This window comes from Varanus komodoensis, unplaced genomic scaffold (assembly GCF_004798865.1).
Source record: "Varanus komodoensis strain SLA01 unplaced genomic scaffold, ASM479886v1 scaffold6_2, whole genome shotgun sequence".
Taxonomy (NCBI): domain Eukaryota; kingdom Metazoa; phylum Chordata; class Lepidosauria; order Squamata; family Varanidae; genus Varanus; species Varanus komodoensis.
Window position 1 is genome coordinate 12930945 of NW_025336346.1, and position 12528 is coordinate 12943472.

Genomic DNA, 12528 nt, shown 5'->3' on the forward strand with positions numbered 1-12528 from the left:
CGGGACCCTACTGAATGCACTAACCTGAAATGTGGAAAGGGTATCCTTCAAAATTCCCTGGAAAAAAGTGTAGTATCCTACATGTGATAAATGTAGTAGCTGCTAGACAGCTGTTTTCATCAAATCTCCCAGTTACAGAATTCTGGAACAAATCAAGGGCCAGAATTTGTGGTGGCCCCATGTTGCACTCCACTGCTTTCAAAAGGCAGGTTTTCCTGACATCAGGAGGCAGGTTGTTAAGTCCTTCCAGTCTTTGAACGGAGGGCAGATCCTGCACCCAGCACAAGAGCGATTATCAGGTCCAGCAGAGGTGGCACTGACCCCGAAACTCTGTGCTGGATCCCAGTGAGTGTTACTTTGCCAACTGAAATTCCCAATTCGATGAGATGCTGTCAGGGTGCAATCCTAGCATGTTTAGACAGAAAGCGTCCAACTCCCAGCATTCCCCAGACACTCTGCTATCCAAAATAGCATCTTTGCTGCCATGATGGTTGTTTTCTTATTTAAAAATATGATTCAAATGCTCATATATCAGCAGGAAGTAATCTTAGGGCTGGCACATATGGAAGTAATCATAGGGCTGGCCAAAGGAAAAGTCTCCACTCTAAGCTCAGAAAAGCCCCTCCCCCCAAGACTACAGCAGGCACCCCATCTTTGGAAGGCTATCCTTCCTCCTTTGCAGGCTTGCTGAGGCTTCAGATTTGAGCAGCCATCTTCAGAGCAGGTGTTGAGGGGCAATTCTGTAGAGCAGGGAGCGGGAGAGCCCGGCACTGCCATTCAATGGAAAACCGAGGTGGTGCCTCATCCCTCTTCCTTGTGGGCGCATGGGGGAATCCCAGCCTCCATGTTCCTGCCTCCTTCCACTGGATGCAGGTGGCCAAACAGGATGGTGCCCTGAATCTCCCATCACTTCCTGTCTCATTCCACTTTCAATGAAGTTTTCTTCTACCTTGAATCAACTTTCGAGAGGGGGAAGGCAGCTTCAGCAGTTGCCCTTTGTCCCTGCATTATGCCAGAGATAGGCCAACCGCTCACCACCCACACGTTTCACATACCACCAGCAATTTATCTCTACCTACAGCTTGCTCTGTGAATGAGAACTTCCGTTAGCAGGCAGCCTGTACTCAGTGTTAAATACATAAATGAATAAATTACAGGTCTCTAACAATAAACAAAGCAGTTATGCCTAGGTACACCACATATAAATGAAAGAATAATCCGTCTGATCCATACTTCCTTGTGTTCACAGGAGCCATGTTGCTCACACAGCACTCCTGCATGAACCAAGGAGTTTGACAGGGAAGTATATGAATTTCCTTCCTCTTGAACACTGGAACAAGCCCCTTTTCCAACCAGGAATGCAAACGCTGATGTATGTTTGAAGAAAATGTCTGCACATTTCAAAACTTGTGAACCAGTTTGAAAAATGTGCATCATTCACGCTTTACAGTTTTTGTTTTATTTTGCTTTTGGTGGGAGGCAGGAGAAATGGTAGATTTTAGTTACATATTTTTAAAATGCATTTTTTCCTGATCAGGAAAACAGAAAAATGCCAATTTTTAGAATCATGAAGGAGGTGAACTGAGCTTTGAGATAGAATTCAGAGGACCTCAGTAAATTCAAACATTGTGGGTTTTCACATCCTGAGTTTTGATGGAAGGGAATGCCTATTCCCTGTGTTCAAGCAAAAGGGAAAGCCAGTGCAAGGCAGACTGCTCTGTGTGCAGTGGAAGACCAGGTTAATGTGCAAAGCATATATGGTCATATAAGTATTGCCACTCTTTTAAACATCACACCTTGAAATGCTACTGTGGATCCCAAAGAAGCTAGTCCTTGGTGTTAGTGATTCTGGCTTTCTCTTGCACAAGAAAGCCACTGTAACAGGAATGACTGCTTTGGTATTTGGTCTACGGTGTTTGGCCCTGTGGTTCAATAGAGACCATGTTACGTGGGGCTTCCCCTGAAGACGGTCCGGATACTTCAATTGGTGCAAAATAGAGCTGCCAGGTTGCTGACGGGGACGGGGCGTTATGCTCACATGACTCCAGTCCTCCGTCAGCTTCACTGGCTGCCCATTGAAGCCCGGGCCCAATTCAAGGTGTTGGTGATGACCTATAAAGCCCTAAACGGCTTGGGTCCTGGCTACCTGAACGAGCGCTTACGTCCGTATATGCCAGACCGCCATTTGAGATCTGCGGGAGAGTCCCTTCTCCGGGAACCCTCCATGAAAGAAATTAGGAGAGTAAGTACCCGGAGGAGGGCTTTCTCTGCGGTGGCCCCCAACCTATGGAATTCACTCCCCAAAGAGGTCCGCCTGGCACCGTCGTTACTGGTTTTTCGGCGCCAGGTAAAGACCTTTTTGTTTAAACATCATTTTAATTGTTAAAACATATGATCTGGCCAGGGCAACTTCTTCTTCGTCTTTTCTCCTCCTATATTATTTATTTACTTATTTTATACTGTTATTTTTAATTTTATATTATTATGTTTGAAACTCAGTGTATTTTTTGTATTTTTGTATTTAATGGTAATTTATTATGTTCTATTGTATTTCAATGTATTTTACTGTGTTGTAAGCCGCCCCGAGGCTTCGGCAAGGGGCGGCATAGAAATGTTAATAATAATAATAATAATAATAATAATAATAATAATAATAATAATGTTCAGTCCTTTATTTCCTCTGTGTTTATCTCCTCTAAAGCAACTTGCGCCAGAACAGAAAAGATGGTTCCTGGGCAGCTACAGGCCAGCAGTGAACAATCTGAGTGCAACGTAGCGCACCATGGTCTTCGATGACTTGCGGGTCGACAATTTCGATTACGCTTGCAAATAAACAAACCGACACCAATTCTATACAAAACCTGAAATATTTTACTTTTAAAATTTTGATCTAAGTTTACTTAGATTTCATGGACTTGATACAAGAGCATTTGATATGAATCGGTAAATAAAACACTGTAATAGATAGCCACAATAAACTTTGTTAGAAATGTACATGTTGCGAAAATAATAATAATCATAATAATAATCATAATAATAAAAAACCAGCATGATGTCTGCGTTATATTATATAAATGCTTGACAAGAACAGTATACTAGGGAAGCTTAAAAAAACTTGCTCGGCATAACCCTGGGGCCCTATTCAACTAACATTTTTGACTCCTAGAATTCAGACCCAATCTCCCCACCATAATCATAGAAAGGTTAGTTAATAAGGCCTCAGTTGTTTCTGTAGCTGTTTTTTCCTCATGGACATCACATCCAGGTAATGTGTATATAAACAAAGCTCATAAGAAATGTACAAATATAAAAAGCTACAAACATTAATAAATTACATCATCACAAAACACATAAACACTTCACAAGGTGCTAATAAAATAATTGTATCCCCTCAGAATACAAGAAACAAGGAGCTGGTATTATAAAGTTGAAGATTCTTCTTCAGAACGTGTCTTAAATAGGTTGTGTTTTTAGTATGATTTGATTCACTATAAGGCTGCACAAAGTTTTACTTGTTTTTCAGGCAATGCCAACATAAAAAGGAAACAAAACAAAACAAAAATAAAAACAAAGACAAAATCTAACTTTTCTCTCTTAGAGTCAAGAACCTAAAATACAACTGTTGATAATACTCAGCAAGAAACTTGTATAAAGGTTAATGAAGTATTCTATAGAAAGAAATCTCTAAAGATACTTTGCTCTTATAAAAAGAAGGTATTTTAAAAAGCTATTTACAGGCTACATTCTATGAAAAAATATGCTTTAGGAAACGTATCTATAAATGAAAATCTGAGATTGCCTGAGAAACAAATTTAACTCCTTAAGTGTTTATATGCAGACAAGCAAGTTTAATGTAAAATAATGCACTCTACACCAAACACTAAGAGAGTTCAAAGACAACAAGTATCCAGTTCAACTGCTCAGAAGCTTCTCTTCTTACATCAGACCCCTGGTGCACACAACCCACGGTCCTTCAGACAAGCGCATCTGAGAGGAAGTGCTTTGATACGAATGTCAGAAGCCCTTTCTCCATTGCGAAAGGCCCACCTGGTCTTTCCACCTCACTGCACGCCTTGGCCGCAAGGCCAGCATGCGCCATCCAGCCATCCGGGTTCCACTCTCGAATGGGGTTGGAGGCATTAAACGAAACACAAAGCAAAAACAAAGAACAAAAACACCCTCAAAGAGTGTGTGCACATGGAACATTTTCTTAGCATTTTGCCTGTGGCAGTTTCTCTCTCTTTCTCTTTCCCACTCTCTCTGTACATGTTGCTTTTTCTAAAGTAGAAAGAAGGCTCGGGGTTTGGAAATAGGGCCAAAAGTAAGTGCTTGAATACATTCTTGGTTGTCTTGAGATGACAACTTCTTCCCACATTTATATGTCTGGTTTGTTTACATGATGCACAGATTGGTCAAGGCTGCAGTAAATTGAAAGTGGGGAAGAAGAAATCCCGGTGTATGAGTAGAACTTTCTCCATTCCACATTGCCCTAGGTAAACACTTCCCCAGCCACACACCACAGCTGCTTTGTTCATTTCATTCCTATACCAGCCAAAAGACAAAGCTCTGCTGTTGGACTAGCTAGCCAGAGCATCCCTGGTGGCACTGGTTGTACATGCAAGAGCCCGCCAAACTGGGAAGGCTGAAATGCTGGATGGCTATCAAATCACAAGCATAAGCCAAGAAAATATACCAAGAGCCCTGGGATAAAGCTGCAGTCCTCTCCCTGCTTCCCTGGGAATACATCTGGTTGTATGTCGTGGGACTCCTGCATGAGAAAACAGGCATAAGATTATGCTACGGGCAACATGCTTAGCTTGTTGCTTCTGCTAAGGACAACAAGCCCTTAGCTTGCTGATTCCATCAGGCACGGCCCCACTGAGAATGTTAGAAATGGGAACAACACGCAGGGTGGCAGATGATGAAGTGACTCTGCATTGGATGCTGTGCATACCTGTGCTTGGGCATCAGTGGTGAGGGAGGGAAATTGCCATCAAATATTTCCTGTGCCACACAGGAACTGAGGCGGAGACCATGCCCTTGCCACAAAGTTAACAAATAAACAAATATGGAATCCCCTGCTCTGATAAGCAGCGGGTATCATTTCCAAAGAGCAACTCCAAACCAACAATATCTCAAAAAATTAACTGCAAACCCTCCAGTTTCCATTATCAAGTAAACAAACCATAGCACAAACACAGCCATTGATTTCAGTCCTTACTTCTGAGGTGCCAATTAGTTTTGCAACATTTTCTCAAGTGTATGCGTTTGTTTGTGAGATTTTATAGGAAGGATGTGTGTGTTTAGGTCAGGCAAAGTTACTGCTGTCACACACTGACTTGCAGTGATTAAAGCATAGACAACAAGCGTGGGTAACATGACAATAGATGCTAAAAATAAACCTTGCAGATAGAAAATGGTGGGAAGGTTGGAAATCTATTAATGAAAAGGGTGTAAATCCAGCACTGATTGAAGTTAATGGAAAAACTCCCATCGATTTTGAAGGAACTGCATCTTCCATTATGCATGTACACCCAACTCATTAACGCAATGGGATCCACTCTAGGATCCATAATGTTCTGGAAATCAGCTTGCATTGCACATAAAATAAATTAACCTATGATTATCTAATGTCTGGTTGTAGGGAAAGTTTTTAGTAGTGCTGAAGTGCAGTTTCCACTCTTCTACTGAATAAAACATATTTGTCATGATCTGGGTAATGAAAACTAGACATTTCATTCTGCATATCATTCCTTGCATGTATTGTATCACATGATAGTGGCAGAAATCTCTACAAGTCAATTTGAAAACATTTCGAAAACTCTGACCTTCTGCTGCTTAACCAGATACCTCTTTAAAATTCGTGCAGATTTGATAAATGAAGGACAACTGAAATTAATGTGCATACTGTTAAAAACAACGGCTTTTTCTTCACTTAAAAACAAGTTAAAGGGATACTTTCCTAAAACTGGAATGATCCTCAGTGTCTTGGAGTATTAACTTTTTGCGAACTAGTCACTCTCAGCAATTTGAGAAAGGACATCTATATTAAAAAATATTTATAGCAGTATTCTGTACATGTTTAACTGCTGAAAGTTAAAAACAATTTATTAAAGTGGTGGCAAAAAGTTAACTGGTATTGTCCCTAAGATGTTGCACAATACTACTGAAGAAGTCCTTCAAGAGTTGAAGAGTTAGGGTCAGCTCAGGACATTCTGAACTTTGAAACAGTTCCAACTGTGGCCAAGTTTTAGAGGAGAAGTTTCCCGTTCCGATGGATTTTCAAAATCTTTCCAAGCCTTTGCTTAGCTGTGGCCATGCCTTTTTTTGTACGTTTCCCTGAAAAGAAGAGAACAGGGACACATTAAGCCACAGAATCTATATTTATGAAGAAACGGAAAGTCCATTACTGAAAGAGCTGAAGCAAAGGCAATTGAAAATTGGTGTAGAGAAGGAATCTGCTACATTTTTACCTTCTAGGTATAAATGAAGTACTTTCCAGTTTCTATATACATGTATCAATAGAAACACCCAGTTTAATGAGCAACTTTAATCTAGGGCTCAGCAACCTGGTGCCCTCCAGGTAAGTATGAGACTATTTGCAAAAGCAGACAAAGAAATTCTTTCAAGTTTTTCAAACAGAGCATCACTGGATTGTTGTGGACATTCTTCAGTATGAACAAACTAAGTAAAACCACATCTTTGGTAGTTATTAATAGGGAGTTATTTAGTTATACTTGGCACATTGAATGAGAAGTGGGATTCTTCATATTGATGTCTGTGCTTTTTGGATATTTTATTGTTATTCCTGCTATATGCAATGAATGGGCTCTGTCTGCAAATAATATGAATAAATATTCATTGCATTCTTCACACAGACTGGACAATGGTGGCCTGAGTCTGAATCCTCACTCAGACTACTGAATGACCAGGTCCTACCTTACAGCCTATGCTACCTGGCATGGTCATTGTGAGGACAAAACATCTCTACACTACTTCTCCAAGGAAGCCCGGGGATCTGTGCAGTGAAGAGAGTATGCGTCATGATCCGGTGAGCATAAACCAGGTGGTGTACATATCCCAGAAAACTTTCTCCTCCAATCTGCATTGTTTTCTGGGATTTGCCATCACAAATGAACCAATCTTACTGCCCACCACCATGGGCACCTTCATTCCTGAAAACCTCTTGCATTTTCCCTCCCTCCCCGCTTCTTCTTCTGTCCTCTCATGGCCAATTGTGAACTCCATAAACACCTAAAGGAGATCTCTGGCCAGTTGGCCTGCCACAGAGAAGCAAATACCAAGATGTGCCCCTCAGTCAGCCACTGTTCCAAAGTTTAGGGTGGTCTGAAGACTAAAGCGTCAAATGTTTATAATGTCAAAGAAGAAAAACAAGTTGAAGAACCTAATTGGTGGAACCCATCTGCTCCCTTTTCAACAGTTGAAATATACTTGTGCTGCAGAAACAGGTGCTCTTTCTACAAACCGTGTCTCTGTCTTGATAGGTTTCTTTACTGTGGTTTTGAGTGTGGGGGAATGACTGAGGTGTGGCAAAGAACTCAGCTGCACAACTTGCCAAATACCATACATATAATAATAGCTGATCAAGATTTTACTGGTCAGAAAAACTCTATTAGACTGTATAGGGCAGGTAAAGGCAAGGTGGAGCCAGTGGCCACCAATGCACCAGACGCCCTTCTTGGCACATGCCTATCCCTCCCATTCTTTTAAAAAAGTAACAACTGTTGCTGTGAAATAGGTTTCTGTCTGTGCTGAAAGCTGCAGATTCAAGGAATTGTTCAGTGAGTTAGGGCTCAGATCCTTCCTCTGCCTTGTAGTCAGTTTTTTGGGAGGTTACCCAACCTTTTCTACAATTGATCTAGCAACCATTTTATGGCACCTCCCAGAATAATTTTTCAAATTGCCAAGGATGCACACAGCCCCAGAAGGTTTCTCAACCTAATACGGAGGAAACCGCATGGTATTGCTTATGCCAAGTATGATGTGTCTTGTTCGCCTATATCCAAACTGTTCCAGTGTGAGAAATCCGGCTATTCCCTCTTAATATGTTGCCGTTGCCAGTTCCACTGAAGGCAAGAAGTGGAGAGCTTCAGCAAAAGCTCAGGAAAGAAGTTGATGGATCACACAAAAGTCCTTCAAAACAGATGGTGTAGAACCAGGAACCTTACGTGAGCTGCCATTTTGGAATCAATCTACGAACATTACCTTTGGCAGCTGCATTATTCTGTGACGATGATGAGGGCCTCCGCTGCGTGAGGAAAACTCCTGGGGCCATGGGCTGAGAGCCTCTGTTTACTTGGGCGACCCCAAATGTGCTTGCGCCAGCAGTGTACTCGTGGTCTGCTAAACTGCTGCTGTGGGACTCCAGCTTGGGTTCAGGAGAGCTGCCTTCCTGAGGGAGTTTATTTGCATTGTTCGGTGATAATTTCTTTTTGGTGTTCTTCTTCTTCTTGCCCTTTTGCTCCTCCTTTCAAGAAGAACACAGCTGCTATTAGTTTCTAAGGACGAGTTATTCATAACAGGAATATAAGAAGCGTATACAAGACCTCAAAGAATGAGTAAGTGGTCTTCCTATCTGGCCATATGCAAAGCGATTTATGACTGAGATCTCGTTCATCCACACAGAATGAATGTTAGAAGATGCACTGTGAGGAAACTCATATGAAAGCAACTTGGTGACCAGGTAATGTTTCCAGCATGATTTGACAATTGAACTGAAGTACAATTCTAGGTGCTGGTTATTATAGAGATCCAGGGTGATGTAGTGGTTAAGAGAACAAGACCGGGACTCAGGCAATCTGAGTTCTAGCCTCCACTTATCCATGGAGCTCACTGGGAGAATGGGCCAGTCATGGCCTCTCAGCCCAAGTTGTTGTTGTTTTGATGCTAAGATGGAGAGGAGGAAGAAAATTATGGAAACCACCTTGAGTTCCTTGGAAGGAAAAAAAAGGTAGGCTATACATATAATCTATAAAATAAATATGTCAGAGGTGCACAGGTGGCACATGGCCTGCCTGAGCTCGTCCGTTTCTGCAGCAGTCCTGATGATCAAAATGTCCTGCAAAATGTCCACAGTTCTAGCGCTGCTAATAGAGATGGCAAACCCAATCAGAGCAGGCCTGGAAAGCTGCTTTTCCTCAAGCAACTGGGGTTCCTACTTCTGCCCTCTTAATGGCAACAGAGAAGCTGTGATCCTGATAAGGCAGTAGGACAGGCAACAGCTATATCATCCATGTGATCCCAAAGTAGTTATCCCCTTACCCCAATCATCTTGACCAGGATCCCTGGGATGGAGGCCCTAAAGCCACCGGTCCATGGTGAAAGCCTCCCAAACCCCAGAAAACCTGAGCAGGACTGTTTATCTGGAGCACAGGTGTGTCCATAGCAGGCCCTGTCCTGCGTCCACACTTGCAGACCCCAGAGCCAAAGAGGTTAAGTACGTCTATTATAAAACCATAAATGACTTGTAACTAGGCTCTTTGAAGCTGCCTGTCCTTTAAGATGAGCTGATGCACCCCCACATATGTGGCATTCTCTTCAGAAATATGGCTGGTGGCAGCATGCAGGAGGGATTTTTCAGCTCCAGTTCCCCCAAGTATATCCCAAGAGGAACACACCCGAGCATCTTCCTCTTTAGCTGTGATCTGATAGAATTCAACTCTGTTGCTTAATTTTATTTGTTGACCATTAGTTTTATTTTCTAGGTTTGGGTTGTTGCTGCTGCTCTTAGCATAAATATAGTAAATGTGTTTCAATGACTGGTTTTTGTTTTTGTTTTGCTTTTCTGGGGATTTTTACATTGGTACTGTGCTGGCCACTTTGAGCAACACCCATTCTGGAGATTGAAGTGGCATATAGATTTTAAAAGATAAATTAAAAAACAGAACAGTAAATGAGGTTCCTCGCAATATCTGATTTTAGCAGGCCATTCAAGCTATGCAATCCACAATAAACGGCTACGCCACTGGCTTGATAGTCAGCTCTGATACGGGTTACAAATTCAGAAGGCAGCCCAAAGGCACAATTCTATGGCTTTTCTGTGGCCTCCTATTCAGGAGGCATGGTTTACATGGAAAGAATAAGCATTCCTTATATCTGGTCATCTGCAAAGTGATTTATGACTGAGATCTCATTCATCCTCACAGATTGTATATATGAAGTATATTGTTATAAGCCTGTATAAAAAAACAAGACTGAAAAATCACAGGTGCCGAGCACATTTCATGTCTTCTTGAATTATTGAATTTAAATCCAGGCATCAGCGAAATGACTCACAATGAAGGGAAAGGCAGGATTTGGCAAAATGCGCACGGGCAAAAAATTCACATTGCAGGACTGCAGTCCATGCAAAAGCAAGTGGGCTGATCCCTGCTCTGCGTCTTCCTCTCCCAGTCCCTGCTCACAACGGAGGCCAGGAAGCGCACTGTGCCATTGGACTGTGAATCATTCTTTGTGTACAGTACAGTCAAATGCCTTAAATGCCTATATTGATTTGTCAACCAGCAGTGTAAGCCAACACATATTTACTCCAAAGCAAATCCCCTGAGTACAACATGGCTTATCCTTGGATAAGCGATTGGCACAGTCCTATGCAAGTTTAGACAGAAAAAGGCCTACAACCCGCAGCAGGAGTTGCACAACATTCTCTGTGTCTAAACTTGCATTGTATCGCATTAAGTTCACTAACAGGCAGGTTTGGCAATAGCTTCTTTCGCAGTAGAGCTGTTGAGTCAATTGCCTCTCAATGAAAATTTTGCTTAAGTGGCATTTTGAGGAAATTATTCTTTTGGACCTTCATTTGTGCCTCCTTTATAAGGAAAGGTTTGCTGAGGTTATACATCTGACCTCCATTAGTTTGGGCCTGAAGTGTATCAAATTCTTGCTGCTGAGCTGTTCTACTTCTGCTGTCACAAGAACAGCCCTGGCTGGTTATAGAAAGGTGATATATAAATGTGAAAGCACAGATGTATGGATTTTGTTAAGTCCATTCCATTGGTACTTCATGCATTATCATGTGTCTTTCATTCAGTTGTCGGCTCATTGATAGAGCTGGATTTTCATTTTTTGGTGAGAGAGAGAGATGAGAATTTTGTTTCTGTGTTGCAAATGTGCATTTGCTTGAATGCATATTTGCATCCACTACAAAGTAAAAAAACCTGTTCCACAAGTATGTGCAAGTCAGTAAAAAATGCTCCACTGCCAAATCTGTGGCTTGGATTCATCAAAATCCATACCCATTTGAATTTATTGCGGATATCTCCAATTTCCCTAGCAGTAAGGAAGCATCAGCTCAATTAGTCTAACTGCCTTTCTGTTTCTGCATTCTGGCCCCAACCACAGGTCTTTAGAAAGGCCACAAACAGGACATGAGTGTAACGGCACCCCCTGACCATGTTCCCCAGCAACTGGCATAACAGAGGCGTTCTGCTTCTGAGGCTGGAGGGAATATATGATCATTATTAACAGGAATCGCAGAAAGCCTTATTTTCCATGAATACCCCCTTCTAAAGCCATCCAACATTGATCATTATTATATCTTGCAGCAGTGAATTCTGTAATGTATCTATGTTCTGCATGAAAAAGAACTTCCTTTTATCTCTCTTGATATCCAACAATTCTCTTCATTGGACAATACTGATTTTAGAATTATGCTATGAGAAAAGAGAACACTTTCTCCATAACATGTAGGAGTTTATGCACCTAGTCACATCTTCCCTTGCTTACTATTTTTTTAAAGCTAGAAACCAGAAAGAAGCACAATCATTTGTCATAGGGGAGTTGCTCCAGCTTTAAGCATTTGAGCTGATCTTTTCTGCTTCCATTCCGGCTTTACAAACTTAATTTTGAGGTGCCACCGGTAGACCTCTACCGCAATACTGAATGGAAGGTCTCTCACAGTCATGCTCTGGCACAGACGCCACCATCAAAATCAGGGGCCTGCCTGCCACTGCCACCTCCAGGGCAGGCTCTGTTGGCAAAACAAGGGAAAGCATCTTCTCACGTGGCCCCTGCTGCAGACTGGGGCCCATTTGGTGCCGACACTGCTATCCAGTCGGTGCCAGGTTAAGCCTGTCCTCTACAGCAAGGCATTTAACAGCTCTGAGCAGCCTATCAGGGCATTGCATCAGCTGCTTAATGGGTTCTGTGGTTTTAACTTGTGCTAGCTGTTGTCATTGTTTAAATTTTGAAGTCGTTTTTAATTAAGTGGAATTTTTATGATGTTGTGATTGCTACCTAAATTCTGTATTGGATTTTATTTCATTTTAGTGTTGTAAAATGCCTAAAGGGCTATGGTTATTGGAAATTACAGACATACAATAAAATAAAATATCATAAAATAAATATGTAATAACTATACACAATATTTTAAGTAGGGTAATATCACAGCAGCCATGTATGGGGTCAACATTATCAGCATGCTGTTCTCCAGAACCCCAAACTTTGCTATATAATATTGCCCTAACTCTGATGCTTTGAATGTACACCTGGAGATCTTCATTTCCATAC

The 12528-nt window shown here is 41.8% G+C and overlaps 1 protein-coding gene across 1 annotated transcript in view; it reads right to left on the minus strand.

Moving 5' to 3' along the window:
• Positions 1 to 2848: 2848 nt before the first annotated feature.
• The window catches only part of PHF2 (PHD finger protein 2), a 129591-nt gene continuing 119911 nt past the window's right edge, over positions 2849 to 12528 (minus strand). The window contains 2 exon segments of the mRNA XM_044451189.1: positions 2849 to 6339; positions 8227 to 8488. Coding sequence (XP_044307124.1) covers positions 6251 to 6339; positions 8227 to 8488 — 351 coding nt within the window. The 3' untranslated portion in view covers positions 2849 to 6250.